We start from the raw sequence: 23952 nt of genomic DNA on the forward strand, positions 1-23952 counted from the left end.
AATAGCATGCTTCTGCCTGAAAACACTATACAAAAGACTGTAATCCTATATTCCTTGTGCACCCAAAACTTCCATCCGAATCTCCCATTGACCATCACCTCCCTATGAAGGGAAATAGGATCACACCCCAAAATGATTCATAATAAGCTTGAAATATAAGAATGTTCAGCTTAATTTTCTGTTCATGGCAAGACTGTAAAGAATAGTAAAGCATCCGCAACTAGAACTGGGTTGGGAATTTTCTTGATTAAATGTTTTTCAATTGGAAAATGACGATTCATTGAAACTTAACCTTTTTGTGGGAACATAGTTGTTGTGATGAAACTTTTGTCAGGAAGGTTTCTCAAGTCAAGGATGGGAATTTCTAGTTAAAAAGAACAGCAAACAAGAGACTAGCCAATAGCCTTTGGGGTATGATATCACATCGCATGGGATGTGGGAAACCCAGGTTCAAGTCCTGGCTGTGTCTGATTTGGCACAGAAACTTGAATCCTGATCTCCCACATCCCAGGTGAGTGTCCTAACTGTCAGGCTGTGCTGGGGGGGGTTCTGTCTCTCCATGTTTTTGAGTATGAAAATGTCTAAAGGTCTCAGTTTTGTCCCCAGGCAGAATGGGAAATTTTTGGAAATTGTGAAAATTTTGCCGACATCCCTATGCACTAGGGGGAAAAAATATGATTCCATAAATAAAAGAAAAGTTACTTGAGCTTCACTGGTTGGAGGTAAATGAAATAATCTCATTGATATTTAGCATCACTGCCAACCGATGAAGGGAAAAATACAGGTAAAAGGAAATGAAGTATTCTAATTGACCAACAGACTTAATTGGAAAGATTTTTTTTCTTTCAGTTACAGCTGGACAAATACTGTAAAAATCGGTGAACCGTCAAATTTTAAAATGCATTTGCTTTGACTATATTCTCACCTCTTTGTGAACTGCCTACAGAAGTTTACTTGCAGTAATGTGCACTGGAACAAATATTAAGCTAATATAGCAGAAAACAAAAGTCCAAATTCACCATTTCAAGTATGCACATTAGAAACCTGAATCTAAGAGTTATGCTCATCTGGAGAGGTGAGACAAACATATCTGTGATCCACGTCTAATGAAAAAAACCCTCTATTTTGAATTATAAATGTTGAAAACTTGAAAAAGACGGTTACTCACCTGTAGTAACTGTTGTTCTTCGAGATGTGTTGCTCCAATCCATTCCAGTTAGGTGTGCGCGCCGCGCGTGCACGGCTTCTCCGGAACTTTTTTACCCTAGCTACTCCGGCGGGCCGGCTGGCGCCCTCTGGAGTGGCGCCGCTATGGCGCTTGTTATATACCCCAGCCGGCCCGTCCGCTCCTCAGTTCCTTCTTGCCGGCTACTCCGACAGTGGGGAAGGAGGGCGGGTCTGGAATGGATTGGAGCAACACATCTCGAAGAACAACAGTTACTACAGGTGAGTAACCGTCTTTTCTTCTTCGAGTGATTGCTCCAATGCATTCCAGTTAGGTGATTCCCAAGCCTTACCTAGGCGGTGGGGTCGGAGTGAGACGTGGCAGAGTGTAAAACTGCTGAGCCGAAGGCTGCGTCGTCTCGAGACTGCTGCACCAACGCGTAGTGGGAGGCGAAGGTGTGGACCGAAGACCATGTGGCCGCTCGACAGATGTCCTGGATGGGGACATGGCTCAGGAAGGCGGCAGACGAGGCTTGCGCCCTCGTGGAATGAGCGGTGAAGCGGCCCGGGGGCACACGAGCCAGCTCGTAGCATGCTCTGATGCATTGAGTTACCCAGGAGGAGATGCGCTGGGAAGAGACCGGCTCGCCTTTCATGCGGTCGGCGACTGCTATGAAGAGCTGTGTAGAACGCCGAAAAGGCTTCGTCCGCTCGATGTAAAAAGCGAGCGCTCTACGGACGTCGAGGGTGTGGAGCTGCTGTTCCCGAGGCGAGGCATGGGGCTTCGGGAAGAAGACCGGGAGAAAGATGTCCTGATTGAGGTGGAAAGCCGAGACCACTTTTGGCAGGAAGGCCGGATGCGGACGAAGCTGCACCTTGTCTGCGTGGAAGACGGTGTATGGCGGACCTACCGTCAGCGCCCGGAGCTCCGAGACTCGTCTGGCCGATGTTATGGCGACGAGGAAGGCCGTCTTCCAGGAGAGGTAAAGAAGAGAACACGTGGCCATAGGTTCGAATGGCGGACCCATGAGTTTGGACAGGACGAGGTTCAAATCCCAGGTTGGGGCCGGACGCCGCACCGGCGGGTACAATCGGTCCAGGCCTTTCAGGAAGCGGGAGACCATCGGATTGGAAAAGATGGAGCGACCTTCCAGAGAAGGACGAAAAGCGGACACCGCTGCCAGGTGTACCCGCAAGGAGGAGACCGCCAGACCTTGCTCCTTAAGGTACCAAAGGTAGTCCAGGATGGTAGGGACGGGTACGACGAAAGGGTTGAGTCCTCGTTGGTCACACCAGAGCGCGAACCTCTTCCATTTCGCCAGGTAGGTGGAGCGAGTGGAAGGCTTTCTGCTCTCAAGCAGGACTTGCTGCACGGCCGCCGAACAGTCCCTCTCTGCGTGGGTCAACCATGCAGGTACCAGGCTGTAAGATGGAGGGACTGCAGGTTCGGATGGTGGAGTCTGCCGAAGTCCTGCGTGATGAGGTCCGGCCATAACGGGAGGGGGATGGGATTCCAAACGGAGAGCTCGAGCAGCAGGGTGTACCAATGCTGTCTCGGCCAGGCCGGAGCCACGAGTATGACGGTGGCTCGATCCCTCCGCAGCTTCTGGAGCACTCTGTGCATGAGCGGAAAAGGAGGGAAGGCATAGAGGAGGTGAGTCTGCCAGGGATACAGGAAGGCGTCCGACAGAGAGCCCGGCGAGTGACCCCGGAACGAGCAAAAGTGGAGACACTTCCTGTTCGCCTTGGAGGCGAAGAGGTCGACCCGGGGAAACCCCCACCTCTGGAAAATCGTATGTGCAACGTCGGGATGAAGGGACCACTCGTGGGAGAGAAACGACCTGCTGAGATGGTCGGCCAGCGTTTTCTGCACTCCCGGAAGAAAAGACGCTTCTAGGTGAATGGAGTGGGTCACGCAGAAGTCCCACAGGAGGATCGCTTCCTCGCAGAGGGGAGAAGAGCGGGCTCCGCCCTGCTTGTTCACATAGTACATCGCAGCGGTGTTGTCCGTGAGTACTGTTACACAACGGCGTTGCAGGTGGGAGCAGAAGGTTCGGCAGGCGAGGCGGATGGCACGGAGCTCGCGGACATTGATGTGTAGCATGAGCTCCTGGGGCGACCAAAGGCCTTGGGTGTGAAGGTCGCCCAGGTGGGCCCCCCAACCGAGTGCTGAGGCATCCGTGGTCAGCGTGGCGGATGGGCGAGGAGGATGGAACGGGACTCCCGCACACACGACCTCCGGGGTGAGCCACCAGCGGAGGGAGTCGAGGGCCGTCCTGTTGACCGTGACCACCATGTCGATGGGGTCTCGATGAGGCTGGTACACCGTCGCGAGCCAGGACTGGAAGGGGCGAAGATGGAGCCGCGCATATGCGGTGACATATGTGCAGGAGGCCATGTGACCCAGAAGGCGTAGGCAGGAGCGCACTGTTGTGGTCGGGAAGGCGACGAGGTCCCGGATGATGGAGACCATCGTCTGGTGCCGGGCTCGAGGAAGAGAGGCCCTGGCAACCGTGGAGTCGAGAACCGCTCCGATGAACTCCAGCCGCTGCGTTGGGAACAAAGTGGACTTCTCGGTGTTGATGAGAAGACCAAGCCGCTGAAAGAGAGACAGAATTTCTGCCATCTGTTCTATCACGAGCTGACGGGACTGAGCTCGGACCAGCCAGTCGTCGAGATACGGGTAGACGTGCATCTGACGACGGCGGAGGGCTGCTGCTACGACTGCCATGCATTTTGTAAATACCCTCGGTGCAGTGGAGAGTCCGAATGGCAACACGGCGAACTGGTAGTGGGCGTTGTTGACCACAAACCGAAGGTAACGCCGATGAGGAGGATAGATCGCGACATGGAAGTAGGCGTCCTTCATGTCGAGGGCGGCAAACCAGTCTCCCGGATCCAGGGAGGGAATAATGGTCCCCAGGGTGACCATACGAAACTTGGGCTTGAGCAGGTATTCGTTCAGCTCGTGAAGGTCCAGGATAGGACGTAGCCCGCCTTTCGCCTTGGGGATGAGAAAATAACGGGAGTAGAATCCCCTGCCCCGCCTGTCTTGAGGCACTGCTTCTATGGCACCCACGCTCAACAGAGTCTGAACCTCTTGTAAGAGGACTTGCTCGTGAGAGGGTCCCTGAAGAGGGACAGGAGGGTGGGTGGGAAGGCGGGGGTGAAACAAATTGAAGGCGGTATCCCGACTGGACTGTCTGAAGCACCCAGTTGTCCGATGTTAAGCGGGACCACGCCGAAAAGAAATGGGAAAGGCGGTTGTAAAATAATGGGGAAGGATCCGGTAGGGAGAGTGATGGGCCGTCCTCGATCGCCCCATCAAAAGGCCTGCTTAGCCCCCTGAGGGGCCTTGGAAGCGGCCTGGCCCTGGTTGCGGCGGTTGCCGGACGGACGACGGCGATTTTGGGTTGGTCGTCGGCTGACATAGGGGCGATAGCGCTGTTGGTAGCGGGAGGGCTGCGGCCGGAAGGGCCTGCGCTGCGTCGCCGGCGTATGCATGCCTAGCGTGCGGATGGCAATGCGCCCGTCCTTCAGGGTCTGGATCCGAGAATCTGTCTTTTCGGAAAACAGACCCTGGGTGTCGAAGGGGAGGTCCTGAAGGGTATACTGCACCTCCGGCGGCAGGGTGGAGGACTGCAGCCAGGAGATGCGCCTCATTGTCACGCCGGATGCCAAGGTCCGAGCCCCGGAGTCCGCGGCGTCGAGGGCGGCCGTAATAGATGACCGGGAGGACTTCCTCCCCTCGTCCAGCAAGGCGGAGAACTCCTGGCGTGATGTGGAAGGCAGGAGCTCCGTGAACTTCGCCAGGGACGTCAGAATGTCAAAGACGTACCTGGCGAGGAGGACCATGATGTTTGTGATCCTCAGCTGCAAACCCCCTGCGGAGTAGATCTTACGGCCGAGCAAGTCCATGCGCTTGGTGTCCTTGGACTTAGGCGCAGCGGCAGGTTGGCCGTGCCTCTCGCGGTCGTTAACAGATTGGACTACGAGGGAGTCCGGGGTTGGGTGGGAGTAAAGGTACTCATAGCCTGATGGTGGGGCTGAGTACTTCCGCTCGACCCCGCGTGCTGTGGGTGGAATGGAAGCGGGGGTCTGCCAGAGCGTAGTGGCGTTTTTTTGAATGGTCCGGACAAAGGGTAACGCCACACGGACGGGAGCGTCCGCACCCACCACATTGGTAATTGGATCCTCGTCCTCTTGGACCTCCTCGACGGGAAGATTCATGGACGCCGACACCCTGCGAAGCAGGTCCTGGAAGGCCCGGAGGTCAATGGGCGGGGGTTCGCTGGCCGCAGCACCTGCCACCGCCTCGTCCGGCGAGGATGATGAAGATGCACCCTGCACAACCGGCTCAGGCTCTACGGCCGGTGGCTGAGCCTCCTCCGAATCGTGAGGCGTGGGTGATTGGCGGACCGGATGAGCAGAGGGCTCGTGCGGAGGGGAGGGAGGCGGCCGGCTAACAGTCGCTTCAGGGACCCTGGTGCTGGTGGTCACATCCCTCCTGGGAAACGGGATACCCTGCCCTTCATGCTGTCCCCACGGGACCCAGTAGCCCCACTGCTCATGAGGGAGTCCTTGTGGGGTCGGCCACCGGTGGGCAGTATCATCGGCACCGGAGGCCACGGACGCTGTGCGGGATGGCCAAGGCGGTGCTGTGGTGCCGAAGGACTGAACCGCTAAAGGCGGGAGGCCCTGCACCGACGGCACCGAGGGTCGATACGCAGAGCGCCGACGGGATGGTGAACGTGAGTGCGGACTGCGGCGGTGCCGGGAGCTCGACCGGGACCGGGATCCGTGGTGCCGGGAGTGACTCTGAGAGTCGCGGTGCAGAGAAGATCTCTGACGGTACCGACGGTACGGTGACCTGGATCGGTGCCGGGAGTGCGACCGGTACCGAGATCGAGAGCGGTACCGGGACTCAGACCGGCGTCGGGATGGCGCTCGGTGCCGTGAAGAGGAGCGGCGACGAGATCCCGAACGACGGGACGGGGACCTGCACCGGGACCGGGACCGGGACCGTCTTCCATGCCGCTCGTCGATAGAGGGCGGTCTTGTCATTCTGGCTGGCTTGCCCAGAGAGACAACAGCCCGCACCGGCGGTGCCGGGGGCCGGAGGCTCGGAGCCTCTATGAGCCTGATCAGGTCCCGCGCGGAGGAGAATGTCTCCGGCGTCGAAGGCAGCCTTGGCTCAACCTCGGTCGGTGCCGGGGAGCGTGGCGGTGCCGGACTCGACGGCGCTTGCGGAGCCGGAGTCGAGGGCTCAGGGCCCGCTTTACGCACTGCCGCAGCCACTCTCGTGGCGGTCTCTGTGCGTGCCTTCGCTACAGCCTTCGCCAGTTTCTGCTTGCGTGAAGGCGAGAGCGAGCGGTGCCGGGTCGTCTTAGGCGGCGGTTTAGGTACCGTGGCCACGGTGCCGGAGCCGGTCGGTGCCGCGGGTGCACTCTGCACCGAAGAAGCCCTCGGTGCCGGCGCTGACGGTGCCGGAGATTGGAGGGACGCCTCCATAAGGAGCTGCTTGAGGCGACTGTCTCTGTCCTTACGGGTCCGCGGCTTAAAAGCCGAACAAATAGCACACTTGTCGGTGTGGTGTGCCTCGCCCAGGCAACGGAGGCAGGAGCCGTGAGGGTCACCCACTGGCATAGGCCTCTGGCACGCTGCACAGGGCTTAAAGCCCGGTGCCTTGGGCATGAGCCCGCACCGGGGAGGGGAAGGGAGGAAATACTCCCCCTATCCTTATCTAAAACACTAACTAACTACTAAACTAACTATACTAACAGTAAAGAAACTATATACAACAATGAGTAGCGAGAGCTAGGGATGTGGAGGACTACTGAGCACTCCACAGTTCCGACTGCCGTCACGGGCGGGAAGAAGGAACTGAGGAGCGGACGGGCCGGCTCGGGTATATAACAAGCGCCATAGCGGCGCCACTCCAGGGGGCGCCAGCCGGCCCGCCGGAGTAGCTAGGGTAAAAAAGTTCCGGAGAAGCCGTGCACGCGCGGCGCGCACACCTAACTGGAATGCATTGGAGCAATCACTCGAAGAAGAACAATACCTGTTGCTAACAATTCACAAGCCATCCAGCGGCTGATTATACCCACACAAAACATTTCTAGAATAATTTCAAAACAATAAAATAATATAGAAGTAATGATCTTTTCACAGACAACTTGAGAACAGAAGCAAAAAAGCTAAGTTTTGCTAACCTACTGTTCGCTGTGAACAGGTCACCTGCATCTGAGATAAAGCAATAATATACAGCAGGTGCAGTATAACAGATGGATCAGCAGCTTGCTTATGCTCATATGTTGGTGGTTATCCAACTTTATAATTATCAACATAAAACTAGGGCTGAGTGTTCAGAACCTGTATTACTTATCCTAGTATGACTGGTTGGTGTTGCTTAAATTGTCTCACCAGAACTTTAAAATAAATACTTATCAGTGTGCAGGGGAGTAATGTATTCTTTTCCCTAGTAAAGGGCATTGTATGCAATAAGCCCTGCAGATGGCTCAGCCAGGACACAGAGGTAGCTGTCCATATCTGGCACTGGTTATGCTTTTATTGCATAGCTACTGTTAGTCTATATTGCAGGGGATACAGCATATATACAAGAACTAGTTCTCATCCAATGTCTGTACTTACAGACCTCAAATAGGAATACTACTCTCACTTTGCCTGCTTGCCCAGTAATCAGATTCCTTTTCCTTGTCTGCAATTGAGTAGGGGATTTTTGACTATAATTATATGCGCCTGGGTATAGTAATGACAGTGCTTTCCTGTATAATATCTGCAATTCCTTTACCTATTGTTATCTCTACAGTAGGTCTTTTACTTTTATTCTGCTTGATAGCACCTGCCAATGCTGCAAGATAAAAAAAAAAAGTTAAAAGTGTATTCTGAATATCCTTCTCTTTGCTGTTCTTAGGTTGTTAAACAAAGAGGGAGGAAACCAAGTTGGGTGTTAAATAGTATCACAGCCTTTTATTTAGCAAGCAGCACTGGCATATGGTGTTCTTTATTAAAGGGTGTGTTGGTGAGCAGTCCCTCAGATAACACTGGGCATACAAACACGTTATGCTTTAGTTAAACACAGGTTATTGGGCTTGACACAGGGGTCACTGAGAGATATTTAATTGCCTATGGTATACAGGAGGTCAGACTAGATGATCTAGTGGTCCCTTCTGGCCAAACTCTTATGAATTTAAGAGTGACAGCAGGCACAGATGCATTAAAACCAAGTACAGTAATGGTGTTGGATGCAACCGAACTCACCTTTAACTTAGCTTTGGTTGATAATACCTGAACTCAGGTCTCTGATGGGAGCAAGTTCCATACTTAGTAGCATAATCGTTTACTTTGTCTTTTGTAGTTTCACCTTCCTTGTTTTGTTTGAGAGCTTAAGTCTTTATCCTGCACCTTTCAAGTCAATGGGAGTTTTCCCATTGACTGGACTGGGAGCAGGATGAAGCCCTTAATTACTAACTAGATTGCAGTCAAGTTTTGTAAGTGGTTTGAGAAGTGGAAGTACACAATCTTGTTGAGTCCATTACGCAGGCACAATTACAATTGTTTACTGCACCATCTGTAACCATCCATCCCCTTTAAAAACAAAATACATGTTTTATACTTAAATAATTACATGCAAGTTCAGATATGCTACTTGCCATATAAATAACAGCAGTGAAGTAAAAATATGCTGCTCAGTAAATATAGACAGTGTTAATTGCTATGGGTGCCCAATGCTGATGCCGATTCATATTGACCATAATTTGTTAGGAAGAAAGTGAGGTGCTGAAGGATGCAGAGCTGCATGTGGTTAGTTTCAAGAACAGAAGTCACTTTACAGGGATCAATGTGACCATGTCACATATTAGTGATTTATTCTATAGCTAGCACAATGAGCACTGTGTACATTCTCCTCTGATGGAATTCAGTGCACCCTATGGGTTGATTAAAATAAATAGATAGCTTTTGAAAAATCAAACCACAAAACATCTAAGCAAATTTTTAGTTTGTACATGCAAATTATCTTTCAAGTAAATTTTAAAATACCCTATTCATATATTGTTTTCCATTTGAGCTCTGATCATTTTGTGCATTAGACACATTCTCACCTAATAATTTTTCAAGTATTTATAGTGGAATTCTATTTTTTGCAAATTACTTTCATTTAGCTCTGGATGTTCAGCAGATTTATATTATCATAATCACAACAATTAAAAAAGTGTACTCTGTCACATAACTTTAATACTATTTTAAGATCTTGCAGTGGGAGGGTTATGGAAGAGATTTAGAAAATCTGTGCTTCAGAAACCATATGGTCATGCATCTGAAGCTAGTTAGTTAGTTAATTGAAGGTTCCATCTCACTCTGGCTGCCAAATACAGAATGGCCTACAGAGGTGAAAGGAAGCCGGTACGGTACGGTACAGCGTACCGGCAAGAAAGTGCCGTCTGTACTGGCAGGCCACTGATGGGGGGAGGGGGGCAAAAGGGGCAGCTGCCCCAGGGCCCTTTTAACTCACAATTTAAAGGACCCGTGGCTCCTGGACGCCCTGCATACCGGTAAGTCATTTAAAGTTACTTTTACCCCTGAGCCTACCTCATCATTTTAGCACCTGAAATGATAATTATCATCCCCCACCCCCAACTTTGAATATAAATATAATGTTTTCTGAAGCATGTTCACATTTCTGAAATACTTATGTCCCATCAGTTAATCTAAAAGTTTATTCCTTGCTTGGGACAGTATTTTCCAAATACGTTGTTGATGTAACTCCTATGCTGGACCCTATATCAAGTTATGTTTCCTGCCAGCAAGAGGTTAGAGGACAAGCAGTATTGGTTGTATTACACATTTCACTGAAGTCAAGTCATGTAATGTGCCTGCTTTTGGCATCTTCTGCCTTGATAGTTCTATCTCAGTGTGCCACAGCGGAAGTAATCCATATTTGTTCTGACCTGTTACGCACAGTATTCACAATCTATTACAAGTGACAAAAATAAGCAACATTTTCTTCTAAATACTGACGTTCCTAAAATGATGCCAACATATTCTTGCAATATTAGACTTTTGTCAGTGCTGCTTCTTCTCTTTGGAGATTTGTGGCATATGGGCGTAGTTTCCTTTTAAATAGCATGATACACAATTGCCTCAATATACTGTGTGGCAAAGCTTGGATTTCTTTTATGAAAAACACATTCATTTAAAAATGGTCTACAACCCACATGAAGATCTTGGTTGTAGGGTTTTTGCACTGAGACACTTTTTGTTTGTTGGAACGTATATGACAATCATCTATCATTACAGAATTCCACCATTCCACCTAATGTGTGGAACAATTTGTACTCCTGAAATGCACTCCAGTCAAGCAATTTAGTGGGGGGAAAATGAAAAACCTCTTTCAGAGAAATCACCTCTGCTTTTGAAGACCTACTATTTAAAAACAAAGTAAACATACAAATCAGAAATTAAGCACATTTGGGAGTATGTTTCATTTCACAGCAGATATCACATAATGCAAGCCATTTTTGAGAAAAAGGGTATGTACTGATCTGACAAGAGAATTTTGCCCTTAATCAGGGCCCTAAGATCCTTCAATATATATGTTTTCTCCCTCGTTCCTTTCTTTTCCTCTGTAATCTACCACAAATAAAGTTAGATAAAGTACCACACTTTTGAGGGACTATAAATAATATATATGTCAAACCTCATTGACAGAAGACCTTGCTTTCTCTCAGGCATTATCAATCACTTGTTCCAAGGACTGAATATCACTTCTTGTGAGGACTGGAAATCTAGAATTCAGAACTGAAAGAAAGAGAAGGAAGGGGGCATTTGAGGAAAAGAGGGATAGGGAATTGAAAAGGAATAGATACTACGTATTGAGAAGCTGTCAGTAAAGAGGAATTACTGTGCTCAAGCCTACGTTCCAAGGAAGCTAATAGGAAATGAGACACTGGAAGCTACTTTTTAAAGTTGACTTCAATGGTAGGTGGGTCAGGAGATAGACATTGGGTTACTCTCCTTTGTGTGTAATTGTATATAGAAAAAACTTCAACAAAATTTATACTTATTTTTTTAAGCTTAGAAATGTCAGTAATGTTGTCTCATCTCCCCTGTTTTTTTCCAAAGAATCCAAAGATGTGGTTTCTTGGCTCTTAATTGAAGGAGGTCTTCAATCTTTAGCAAAAGAGCTTTCTTCTGAATTGTCTGTTGTGTATTTGAGTTAAATGGGTGTTAACAAAAACAATAGTTTTAAATCGTCTGAATTACAAAAAACAAACAAAAAGCCTGCAACTTCTCTCAGTTAGGTTTCAAATCATAGATATCAGAGTTCTCCACTTACCCTTATGGTCTTCCAGGAAACCAGGGTAAAAATCCGAACAGAATAGGAACAAAAAAGCCACCTTCATACATCATAAAAAGTCAGAAAACCATTTCTCTTTTATGTGCATGATATATTTTAAATGTTTGGATTTCACAAACCATGAACTTGTCTCACCTACACTTGTGCCACCCCCTCTCCACCGCAACCACATGCCTTTTTATTTTTTTCAGTATCAACACACATACACCACCACACTCAAAGCCAGTCTGGTACTGCAGAGTTTAGCGAGAACTGCGGTATTTTTAAAACCAAATTCAAATTCTGTTTTCAGACACAGTTAAGTCCAGCATAAATGTGGCTTAGCACAAGGATATGTCTACACTGATTAAAAAAAACCTGAAGCACCTAGCGTCAGAGCCCAGGTCAGCTGACTTGGGCTTGCAGGTCTAGAGCTTCAGGGCTATAAAACTGCAGGGCAGATGTTCAGGCTGGGGCTGGAGCCTGGGCTCTGAAACCCTGTGAGGGGGGAGAATGTGACCTCTTGGGTGTGACAGGCTAGTTTATGATCTTGCAAACACTTAAATATATGCATCACTCTGCACTCACATGAGCAAGACTTAAGAGTTCAAGGTGTCTACTTGCATGAGGAGGATTATGTACATGCTCATGTGTAGATTATGGAAACTAAGGTCCTGGTTCACCACTCACCCCTTGGCCTCCTGGTTTACTCTTGCAGATGCAGTTAAGTGGACACTGCAGCACATATGCCTGTCTGCTACTAACTGGATGGAGAGCACCGATTTTATAGAGATAGCCCCAAATATCGGGACTTTCTCTTATATAGGCACCTATTACCCCCCACACTCTGTCCTGATTTTTTATACTTGCTATCTGGTCACCCTACTAAACTGTCACTACTGGAAGGGGTCTGCACTTGTGATACTAACTCCTGTTCAGCAAAGGATGCGATTATGCATGTGAGCAGTCCCGTTAACTTCTAAACACAAGTAGTCTCTGAAGTCAGTGGGCTTGCTCGCATATTTGAAGTTAAGCAGGTGCTTGCATATTGCAGGGAGCTCCATGCAGTATCAGTGCCTTAGAAATGAAAGGCTAGTGAGCCATTCCCAAACACCCAACCGGCTCGCTTCTCACCCATGTTAAGCTTTCACACTCCCTGTATTCCACTTTCTTATCTGGTAGCCACAGGAAAGGTTTGACAAGCTTTTCTTAAATTCAGTTGTTTTTGCATTATTTTGGCTTATATATTTGCAAAACTCTCCCCACCCCCAGTTTTTGTATGAATCAGAAATTATGCTCATTTTCACATTTCAGATGCAACCTAAAAATGATTCAGGCATCATATTTAAAATGCAAAGAGAGATAATCAATCAACCCTGCATAAATCTTATTTACATTTACATTTCTCCCCCAATGACCATTTGAAAAGTCTAAAATATGGAAACAGCTTAAACCACTGACATCCTTTCTGTGAGAGCAAGTACGAGAAGAGGACAGGACTCTGGATAAAACCAGCATCTTTAGAACTCTGTGTTCTTCTTGCTTGCAGAGTGTGGAAGGAGAGCACCATGAAAAAGCAGTGGAGCTCCTGAAGGCTGCTAAAGATAGTGTCAAGTTGGTTGTGCGCTACACTCCCAAAGTGTTGGAAGAGATGGAGGCTCGTTTTGAAAAACTGAGGACAGCACGACGCCGGCAACAGCAGCAACTGCTAATTCAGCAGCAGCAACAGCAGCAGAATACACAACAAAATCATATGTCGTAGGTGAGATTATTCAATGGTCATGCTTTTGGCTCGAACCTGTGAAGGGTTGAGCATCTTTTACAAGCTACTGAGCACCAACCGCAATGGGAGCGGAGAGTGCTTATCGCTTGGTAGACTTCAGTGTGCCCTACCCCAAGAAAAATGCACTTTGCAAGTAGGGGATTTGCCACATCAGAATGTGGAGCTATTTTTCCAAGTCTGAATCTAGAAATCAATACCTGGCATACAAGTCTAGCATGCAATACAAGGAAGAGTCCGAGCAGTAACTTAGTATTCTTTCTGGACACCCTCTCATACTGTATTTTACTCCCATCAGCCAAAAAATAGAGTTATTGTCAAAATTAAGAATTTTTTGCTACCAGCTTTAGGCTTAATATAACAGTCCCTTACTACTACGCTGCAGAGCATCTACACATGAGGGGAATTTTTCCCAGGCCTTTCACAGCTACAAAAAGCCCAAAATGCACCAGAGCCACTGTGGTTCCATTGCATAATGTGTTGGAAAAGTGCTTAGCTGCACATCCTACCTCCACTGTGGTAAGGAATATTCCATTCACCGCGTGGGTACTTATATGGCCAAAATTACTGTAGTATCTGAGTGCCTTACGATCTTTAATGTATCCTCACAACACCCCTGTGAGATGGCACTTCCCGATCACTCCTATTTTCCAGATGGAGAACTGAGAGACTAAGTGATTTGTCCAATGTCATCCAGGAAGTCTCTGGTGAAGCAGGAACTTGAACCCAGCTCTTCCAAGTTGTAGGCTAGTATCCTGCTTTGGTCCCCTAGACAAGAGTCTTTTGCTGAGGTTTTGCATGTGAGATCAGAATTTTGCTTGATGGACCCTTATTCTGTGAGTCTTAGTCAAAATTCCTATTTTCCGCTCTTAATGTTACAGATATAAATGGTTAAATTTTGTGTAATAAATTGTGTTTTTCTACCTTAAACTGGACTGTTGCAGGAACCATTAAAATGCAAAATCTCACAAAGGTTTCAAATAAAGTTTAGACAATCTCACCCCAACTAAATCTTTAAATGTACTATAGTGCTTGTTAAAGTTATTCTTAGTTGGGGAGAAAGGAAGGAAGGAAAATATGAGTGACCCAATCCCTCAATTCTTTTTGTTAGCTCTGAGAAATGTTTTTGTTTGTTTAATTCTAGGTTATTCTCAAGAATAAAATCCAGATCAAGAATTCAGTAACCAAGCAATTGGACCTGTGCTTCAGTATTCCAACCTACAGTTACAAGGAAACAGAGGGAACACAATAACTGAACTTATCAAGAAGTTATGAATAAGTGGTGTAAGAATAATTTAGTAAGAACCACAACACACCTGGTACCTTCTTTATAAGGCTTTTCAGTACAGTGCAGTCTCAGATACAAGATTTCTATGACTTTATTCCTAATGAGCAGTATGGTAAGTAAACACTATGAAATGTAGAGAAGTTTGGGGTTTCTGAATAAATCATTGTAAGGTCCAATCTTGCACTCTTTATTCTAACAAAACTCTGGCCTATTGGTTCACTGAGGTCAGTGAGGGTTATATCTAAGGATGCCAAGATCGGCTGCTAGTAAGGGTGAAGTCTTTCTCTGCAGTTATTTCCAGAAATGAACAACTTGTAGTCCATCAACCAAACTGCATCTGTTCAAAATGTTGCCACAAACATAAAACAAACTCTCACATCACACTCCATAACCTCTTTCTACTATATATTGTAGAGTTGTTTTAATCTGACTTCCAGTTTATAATAATTTTAATTTTTTTCCCTGAAAATAGCAAGTTACTATATTTATAAAATATTCAGTTGTAGAAGCAATTGGCTTTTTACTCTTGATGTTTCCATATATTTTATTATGCATCAATAGAGTGAGGCAGTTTTAGATCTATTTTAATTTTATTAGTAGTAAGGCTAGAGAATCTTAGAATGTATTTTTAAATATAGGTATTGCTTGTATCCATTATAGCTATTATTCTGAAATCTATAACTTAATATACCGTATATTTATTCCATAAAATATATATTGTCAGAATGTACTTGTTACAGAAATAGGCTCTTTGCTTACCATGTATTACAAATATAGTAAGATAATGTTAGCAAAAGACCAAGCTTTGTTTGGCACATATTCATGTGATAAATATAACCCAGCTATCTTAGCTTTTCTGTATTTTAAAATTTATTTTGTATTTCATTGTTAATATATTTAGGAGAAGAAGTGTAAATTGTTCCTGGCATATTTTCTTGTAAGTCAGTTTGATCTTAAAGTTTAGAACTTTATCAAATCAAATTGGAATGTAAAAGCGAAATATATAAGAACCTTTTTAAGTTTACATTTACTTTTCCAAAGATTAATGAACAGTCACAGCCAAAGCTGGAAGGCTAAAAAGATCATCTACCTTAGAAGTGAAGAAAAAAAAAAACAACCTTAATCCTCAAATTGTGATCAATTTATTGTCATTTTAAAATATCTCCTAAATAGAGAAAATGGAGGCAAAAAGGAAGTCCTCCAATTCTTCCATACTGAAAAATCCAGTTGATTTCACTTGGAATTTGGGGGCACAATTATTCTGAAACAATGCTCTGGTTGCAGCCTTGTAACAAAAAAGCCAAAACATGTTACATCTTTTCTTTGCAAGTACTCACATCATTGATTCTCTTCACTTCAATATAAGAGCTAATCAAATACAGAGCAGACAGCCACAGCGGGGGAAATGGATATACCATAGTAGCATAGGTTTAAAAAAGAATACCTACTGGCCACCAGCTTTGACAGTGTTCCATTACTATAATTAACTGCTGAAAGTAATCATGCTTTTAAAACCAAAATTATATTAAAAACACCAGATGAACAATATAATACCTAGAAATAATTCCATCCAGTGGTCCTGGTGATTACATGAATTAAACAGTGTAACTTGAGTGTGCCACCAGAAGTTAAAGATGGAATTTTCTTTTACTATGTTGTGCAAAGATTTTGTTTGAGTTTTTTTGTTTCATTTTTTAACTTAATAAGATTGTTATGTACCCATTTGAAATATCTATTTTAAAGCTATATTTAAAAAAAAACATTAGTATTGATAGTATATGAACTATTACTGCATATGACTGTATTATATCACATGATAATGATTTGAGTTACATTGACTACTCTGTACAGAGACCAAATATTACACAGTACGATTAGTGAGACCACTGTATTACATTCTTTCTGAACTCTCCCCTGCCCCTCATCACAATATCTAGATTTTAATGGAATGGACAGTTAGTATAGTAAATTGGAAAAAAAAAGTCATTAATGTCTTTATATAGAGAAAGATATCTAATTCATTTGCATATGTTATTGTTCAATAAATTATTTATACATATTAATATAAACATCTCAGTCTCTGCCAACATTTAAAAATAAGAGGCGAGTATAATATAGGTACATTACAACAGAAGGGGCAAAAAATCACTGGGGTTAGACTAGATGACCTTTGCGGTCCCTTCTAACCCTATGTTTATGGGGTCAATTTCAATCATCATACCTGCACTGTGGATCTGTAAAGATGTAGCAAGTTAATCACTGGAACAGCTGACAGCAGCCTCTACACACTGCCAATAATCTGTCATCCTCTAAAAACTGAACCTTCAGTTATGGATGTTCTCTGCATTTTTCACATAAATCTACTGCTTTGATTCAGCATAGCACTTAAGCACATGCTTATGTACTTAACTAGAGCCTAAAAGTAAGCACACAGCTCTCTCTCTCTCTCTCTCATTCAGACATTCCCACTCTTATAGCTAATTGTTTGCCTTTTTATTTATTGCTGTTACCGTATGAAATTGGTTTATCTGCAGTCACTTTAGTAAGTTTAAGGTCTCATTGATTTTGGCAGGAATAACTTGAGCCCCCTCAGATACGTTTCCTTGTATTGACAGTGAGTTGAACTAGAACAGTGGTTTTCAACCTGTGGTCCACAGACCCCTGGGGGTCTGCAGACTATGTCTAAGATTTCCAAAGGGGTCTGCACCTCCATTCGAAATTTTTTAGGGGTCTGCAAATGAAAAAAAGGTTGAAAACCCCTGAAGTACAAGATCCACTAAATCTTTTCTGTCTCTAATACTTGTAAAGGAATAAAGGATACCGTTCTTTGGGTCAATGGCCCAGAGCTGGCCTGACTGTCCCATTAGCCCGGCCTGCTGCACCTAAGAAAGAATTGGAATTTAATTAGCTGACCCTCATATAAAGAGGCCAGAAGGGGTTTAGCGGGAAAGAGAGGAACTGCAACATCTTGGAGGAAGTTGAGAGGCCAGAAGTGGTTCCCTGATGACCCACTACTGGGCTTATTGCAGAGAGGAACTGCTTCAGAAATGCCAAATGGTCAAAAAGGGAGATTGGTGGGAGATCTGTATTACTGAGGCTCTTAGGTAAGAGTCAAGAAATCCGGTCAGTGGAATTACTGGTGTGAGAGGTTAATTTGGAGAAAAAAGGACTGCTATGCATGCACAGACTTGGAAGTAAGAATCTGCAAGAGTTTGATTATGTTTTATTAAGAAGGCTCAATTAAAGAAACTACCTCAGCTGAGAAATAGCTTCCCCGAATTCCTTAAAAAAGCTCAGTCAAATTAACCACAGAGAGTGTGAACTGACCTAGCAGGACACAGTTTAGCCCAACAAGAGGAGGGTGCTATCAAATAGGCCTAATCCTTCTCCAAATGATAATCGAGGGGGAGCTGTCTGGCTTTGAGTTTCACTATCTTTCCACCATGACAAAGATCCAAAGACAAGATCTAGTATTCATAGACAGTTTTGGATTTTTGACACTCCCTGCATAAAGCCCACAAATGTATTATGCTAATCCAGTCAGTGTCGCTTTTCTGTCTGCAACAGATAAAAAAAAAAATCAATCACCTTTTATAAGTGTTTCAGAATACCACATTGAGAGAATTCTACAGAAAGGAAGCTTGGGGAACAGGTGAGAGAATTTCATGGCACGCTTCTTAATACAGTGAAACGTATGTGTCATGTTGGCTTCTCAGCTGCAGCTTACACAGTGGTCAGTGTAAAGATGAAAAGCCAGTGAGTGCACATGCTTTTCACTTGAATGAAAGAAATGACATACAGTGCTCCAGTCCCTCATTGAAAAAAAGTGTTGCAATGCATATTTGTCCACTATATTATGTATGCCTGGGGGAATTCTGCACCAAAAATTTAAAATTCTGCACACAATATTTCAAAATTCTGCAAAATTCTGCATATTTTATTTGTCAAAATAACACAATATAATCATGCCAGTTACAATTTTGGTAATTTATTTCAAAATATCTGTCAGCAAGTACATCTGTAATAATACAGACCAAAAAAAAAGATTCTGGTAATTTTTTTTTTAAAAAATAGATTCCTTACGAGGCATATTAATATAGAACTTTGTGTAATTCATTTAAATTACAATACAGATCTGTATTTCCTGCACCTGTCAGAAGTGCAAAGGGTTGGGAGAGTCAGAGGTAACAGAAGAGCAGAGGGAAAGAGAAGGAGCCTAAGAGTGAACCTGGAGGGTGTTGAGTGTGGGTGGAAAGTTTTTCTTTTTTTGGGGGGAAGAGGGGGATTGTTAGGGTGTTTGGAAGCCTCCCCCATGCAGACCCTGGCTGACCCCAAGCCTCTCCCATTCAGTCAGGCACGTCTGCCTTGTCCACATGGGCCTCTGCAGCCCCCCATCCCCAGGCTCAATACAGTCACCCCACTAACTCCTGAGCCCATGCTCCAGTCTGTCCCCCTCACTAGCCATTCTGAACTCTAGTCTGTGACCTCCCAGCAGCCCTGTGTGCCCCACTCTGTTCTAACCTGGCTCCACTGGGCAGAGAATTTTGTATTTTCCCGCATAAAGTACATTTTGCCCAGGAAAGTGCTGCAGTTCCGCCTTGTCCCACAAGAGGCCGCTGTGGTGCTAGAACAGCGGGCATGAATGCAGCTGGCTGTTCTGGCAACACAGCGGCCTCTGGTGGACAAAAGGCAGAACTGCAGCACTTTCCTATGTGGGGAAAATACAAAATTATGCAAGACAGATTAATTCTGCGCCTCTGCTGATGCACAGAATTCCCCCAGGAGTAATTATGCTATTCCTACAGTGCATAATGGGAGCCCCAGTTATACCAGGGACCTTTCAGAGCTACCACAATAGGAACAAAAAAATGTAGGTCACACTGACAGATGGGGACACTATTTCAGAAATCAGTGACTGGAAATGAGGTAGGAGTCATGGTGGATAACCAGCCAAACATGAGCTCACTGTGCAATGCTGTGGCTAAAGCTCTAACATGATCTTTGGACGTATAAGCTAGGGAGGATCAAGTAAGATTAGGGAGGTAGTATTATCTCTGTATACAGCATCAGTATACTGTGCCTGGTTCTCATCAGTGGTGCCAATTCAAATATTTCTTGGGGGGAGGAAGGACAAATTCTGGGCCACCCCAGGCCACATAAAGGACCCTATTCCAGTCCCCACTCATTCTTCCCCTCAGCCAGGGATCCCAGGTCTCCCTTGACTGGTGAGTCTTCCCTCTCTCTTACCCACACAGTGCATGAGCCAGTGCCACCAGGATCAAATTTTTGGCAGACTCCCCTGAGCTCCACCCCCTGTGTACCAGTCTGCAATATCAATTTGTCCTGGCCATAGCATTGAAACCATGCAGCTAGAGCAATGCTCCAGACTGCTCTGGCAACAGCCACACTGACGTAGTATGGGAACACTGCTTAAAAGTGGTTAGACAGAGCCCCTGACATCCCCTAGCTTCTTAACCTATGGAACTTTGAGCAAGTGCAAAAACCTCATGGGGAGACCGTCTCCCCTAAATGCTGCCACTGGTTCTGGTGTTCACACTTGAAAAAAAGACATTGGAAAAGATTCAGAATTGCTACAGGAGTGATTTGAGGTCTGGACACTGGTCTTCCAGTGAGAAATGAAAGATGCTCAATCTATTAAGTTTACCCAAGAGGAGGTTAAGAGGTAACTTGATCGGCAGCCTTTGGTACACGGCCCATCAGGGTAATCCGCTGGTGGGCCTTGAAACATTTTGTTTACATTGACCATCTGCAGGCACGCTTACTGCCGCTCCCACTGGCTGGGAATGGCGAACCACAGCCACTGGGAGCTGCAGGAGGCCGTGCCTGTGGACGGTCAATGTAAACAAAATGTATCTTGGGCCATCAGGGTAATCTGCTGGTGGGCCATGAAAGCTCATGCTCCAATACGTCTGTTAGTCTATAAGGTGCCACAGGACTCTTTGCTGCTTTTACAGATCCAGACTAACACGGCTACCCCTCTGATACCTTCTGCCCAGATAGCTCAGATTCCTAACTGACCTTGCATGTGCCTATGTTTTGGTGGTGGCTCCTATTCTTTCAGCTATCTATTCTATTAAGGAGCTTAATTACATTGATCCTGACTGAAGAGTGGCTGTTTTGCACACCAGTTTCAATGTGGTTTCATCATATTCCCAGAACAACAATATGCTATAGCTCAAACAGAAGTTATGGGCTTAATGTAAGGCTTGAAAACCTGTGGCCTCACTTATGCAGGAGGTCAGACTATATGTTCATAATGGTCCTTTCTGATCTTAGTCTATAAATGTGATAGTCAAAATGTTTGGACAAATATTCAAAATGACCACATACTTTCTGGGTCTTACCTGTCTTTGCAAAATTGGGCTGGAAATCTCAGGTAGATTGAACTTCTCACACACTCTCCCATACTCCTGCTTCTGGTCGTGCCAGGAAAGCCAGCAATAGCCTCTTTCACTGTATTTCTACACTTCTGGTTCTACCCAGAGTTAACAATTAGAGAAATGCATGAAAATTAAAGTTATCCAAACCTAGAAAAAAATGTAATATAAATTTGATACTAAAGAATGTGGTGAAACCTGAGTGTTACTGAAGTTCAGAATTCTGCAACTATTCAGGAGCTAACAAAGGTCTCCAAGACAGAAGAATTGTACCCATTGTGACAGACCCAGGCCAGTGGGGTACAGGAGTCTGGTAGAGGGCAAATATACTGGTCACTGGCTGAGTAGTTTTCTGTTCCCTGAGTGACCAGAGCAGGGGCTGCACTAGAGTAATCAGGAACCTGCTAGAACCAATTCAGGCAGATTAGAACACCTGCAGCCAATCAAGGCAGGCTAATCAGGGCACCTGGGTTTAAAAAGGAGCTCACTCCAGTCAGGGAGGAGGGAGCCAGAGGAGAGGAAGTGCATGTGAGGAGCTGGGAGCAAGAGGCACAGGGAGCTGAGAGTGAGAGGGTGTGCTGCTGGAGGACTAAGGAGTACAAGCGTTATCAGACACCAGGAGGAAGGTCCTGTGGTGAAGATAAAGAAGGTGTTTGGAGGAGGCCATGGGGAAGTAGCCCAGGGAGTTGTAGCTGTCATGCAGCTGTTACAGGAGGTACTATAGACAGCTGCAATCCACAGGGCCCTGGGCTGGAACCCGGAGTAGAGGGCGGGCCCGGGTTCCCCCCAAACCTCCCAACTCCTGATCAGACACAGGAGGAGTTGACCCAGACTGTGGGGAAGATCACTGAGGTGAGCAAAGCTGCCAATAAGCGCAGGACCCACCAAGGTAGAGGAGGAACTTTGTCACACCATATTGAAAATCCAACATTCCCTCAACAATTTAATCCTTGAGCGGACCTTCATTTTATTTACATGTTGCTAGGTCTTTATTTTCCTCTCATTTTGTATTGTTAAATGTGTTAAATTGTTAAATGGGATGTTTCTTTAATTACTTTCGTAACTGTTAGAATTTTACATAGAGATGTTTTATGCTAAGACATTTCCTACTTAACATGGTGATCTACACTAAAAAAAAGACAAGATCATGGCCTCATTAACATCCTTACTGTTAAAACAAACTCAAAACACATAGCTGATCAACAAACAGCCTGTTCTATATTTGCAACCAGCTTCACCTTTTGATGTATTAAACTTCTACAAAGAGACAAGGTGGTGAGGTGATAGGTTTTATTGGTGAGAGAGAGCTTATGCAAAGTTCTTCAGGTCTGGGAAACTTAGGGCTTGTCTTCACGTATAGCACTACGGTGTCGCAGCGGCGCTGCTGTAGTGCTTGAGTGAAGATGCTACTATGCCAACAGGAGAGCCTCTCCCATCAGCATAGTCAATTCACCTCCCCAAGAGGCAGCAGCTATGTTGGTGAGAGATGCGCTCCTGTTGACATAGTGCTGTATACATAAGGATTAGGTAGATACGGAAGTTTCACACCCCTGAACAACACAGTTACACTGATATAGGTCTGTAGTGTAGTCCTGGACTCATAATGTCACAGCTAAATACAAGATGGAACAGATCGTTAAGCATAAGTAGTTAACGCATCTTTGAAGGCACCGTTCAAGATGAAAAGTGGCCAGTTAACAACCCTCCAGTCATACAGAGGAAAGGAAGGTGGGGAGGAAGGAAATCTGGGTTTTCTGAGGGGCTGTTCCTGGGTTATAGATTGTTGTAATAAGCCATAAATCCAGTGTCTCTGTTCAGTCCATGATTTTTTAGTGTCTAGCAAAGTTCAGAATTTAAGCTCCCAGGCTCGTCTTTTGAAAGTGTTTCCTTTAAGCCACCATCCCTCACAATAACAGCATAGCTGCCTACTTCAAATATTCACAAGATGATGGACAATCCTCAGATATCCATCCCAAACACATCACCAATCTCATCCATTTCATCCTCACCTATAAGAATTTTACATTCCACAAACAACGCTTTGTCCAAACCATGGGAAGAGCTATGAGTACTAGGATGACTTCACAATATGCCAACCTCATCATGTGTAACTTTGAAGAAGAATTTCTGGACAAATGCATCACAAAACGAATGATATACCTGAGATATATCAACGATAATTTTCATCCTTTGGATAGATGACAAACTCCCTCAGATTTCTACCACAATTTCAAGAAACCAGAAAAATCACTGCGCTCTCGAATGAATTCATACAGGAGAACGATAGAAGACAAAAAACACCACATCACCTCTGGGTGAACAGTTTTTTCACAAAGCGATCACTCTGAACCTATCAGTCCTCATCCTCAAAGAAAACCTGCACAACACTTTCAAAAGATGAGCCCTGAAAGCTGAAATTCATAACTTTGCTATATACTAAAAGTCATGGACTGAAGAGAGGCACTGGATTTATGGCTTATTACAACAATCTATAACCCACTAACAACCACACTCAGCTGCCTTCTCTCCCCCCACCTTCCTTTTCTCACTCTGACTGGAGGAGTGTTAACAGGCCTCTTCACCTTGAATGGTCCCTTGAAATATATGTTAACTACTTACGCTAAGCAATCTGTTCAACCTTGTATTTAGCTCTGACACTAAGGGCAGATCTACACTTAAAACTCTGCATCTGCGCTGCTGCAGCTGCACTGCTGTAGCACTTGAGTAAAGATGCTCCTACGCTGACGTGAGAGCTTCTCCCATCAGCACAGTTAATCCACCGCCACAAGAGGTGGTAGCTATGTTTACAGGAGAAGCTCTCCCACTGTCATAGCACTGTCTATTTGGGGGATTAGGTCACTACGTATTTCAGCATTGTGGATTTGTGATGTAGTTATACCAATATAAGTCTGTAGCGTAGAACTGGCTTACACTTCCGAGCCTTGAAGAAGAACTCTGAGTAAGC

At 45.4% G+C, this 23952-nt stretch overlaps 1 protein-coding gene and 1 long non-coding RNA gene across 3 annotated transcripts in view; one reads left to right on the plus strand and one right to left on the minus strand.

Moving 5' to 3' along the window:
- Positions 1-15056, plus strand: part of LIN7A (lin-7 homolog A, crumbs cell polarity complex component) — a 70547-nt gene extending 55491 nt beyond the window's left edge. The window contains exons 5-6 of one of the 2 annotated variants that reach the window (XM_039520774.1): positions 13071-13283; positions 14446-15056. In XM_039520774.1, coding sequence (XP_039376708.1) covers positions 13071-13283 — 213 coding nt within the window. In that variant the 3' untranslated portion in view covers positions 14446-15056. The remainder of the gene's footprint in view (positions 1-13070; positions 13284-14445) is intronic. The other variant, XM_039520773.1, reaches the window with a different exon arrangement.
- The window catches only part of LOC120395939, a 77115-nt gene that overhangs the window by 29558 nt on the left and 23605 nt on the right, over positions 1-23952 (minus strand). The window lies entirely within an intron of this gene.

The sequence above is a fragment of the Mauremys reevesii genome, linkage group 1 (genome assembly GCF_016161935.1).
Source record: "Mauremys reevesii isolate NIE-2019 linkage group 1, ASM1616193v1, whole genome shotgun sequence".
In the NCBI taxonomy this organism is placed as follows: Eukaryota; Metazoa; Chordata; order Testudines; family Geoemydidae; genus Mauremys; species Mauremys reevesii.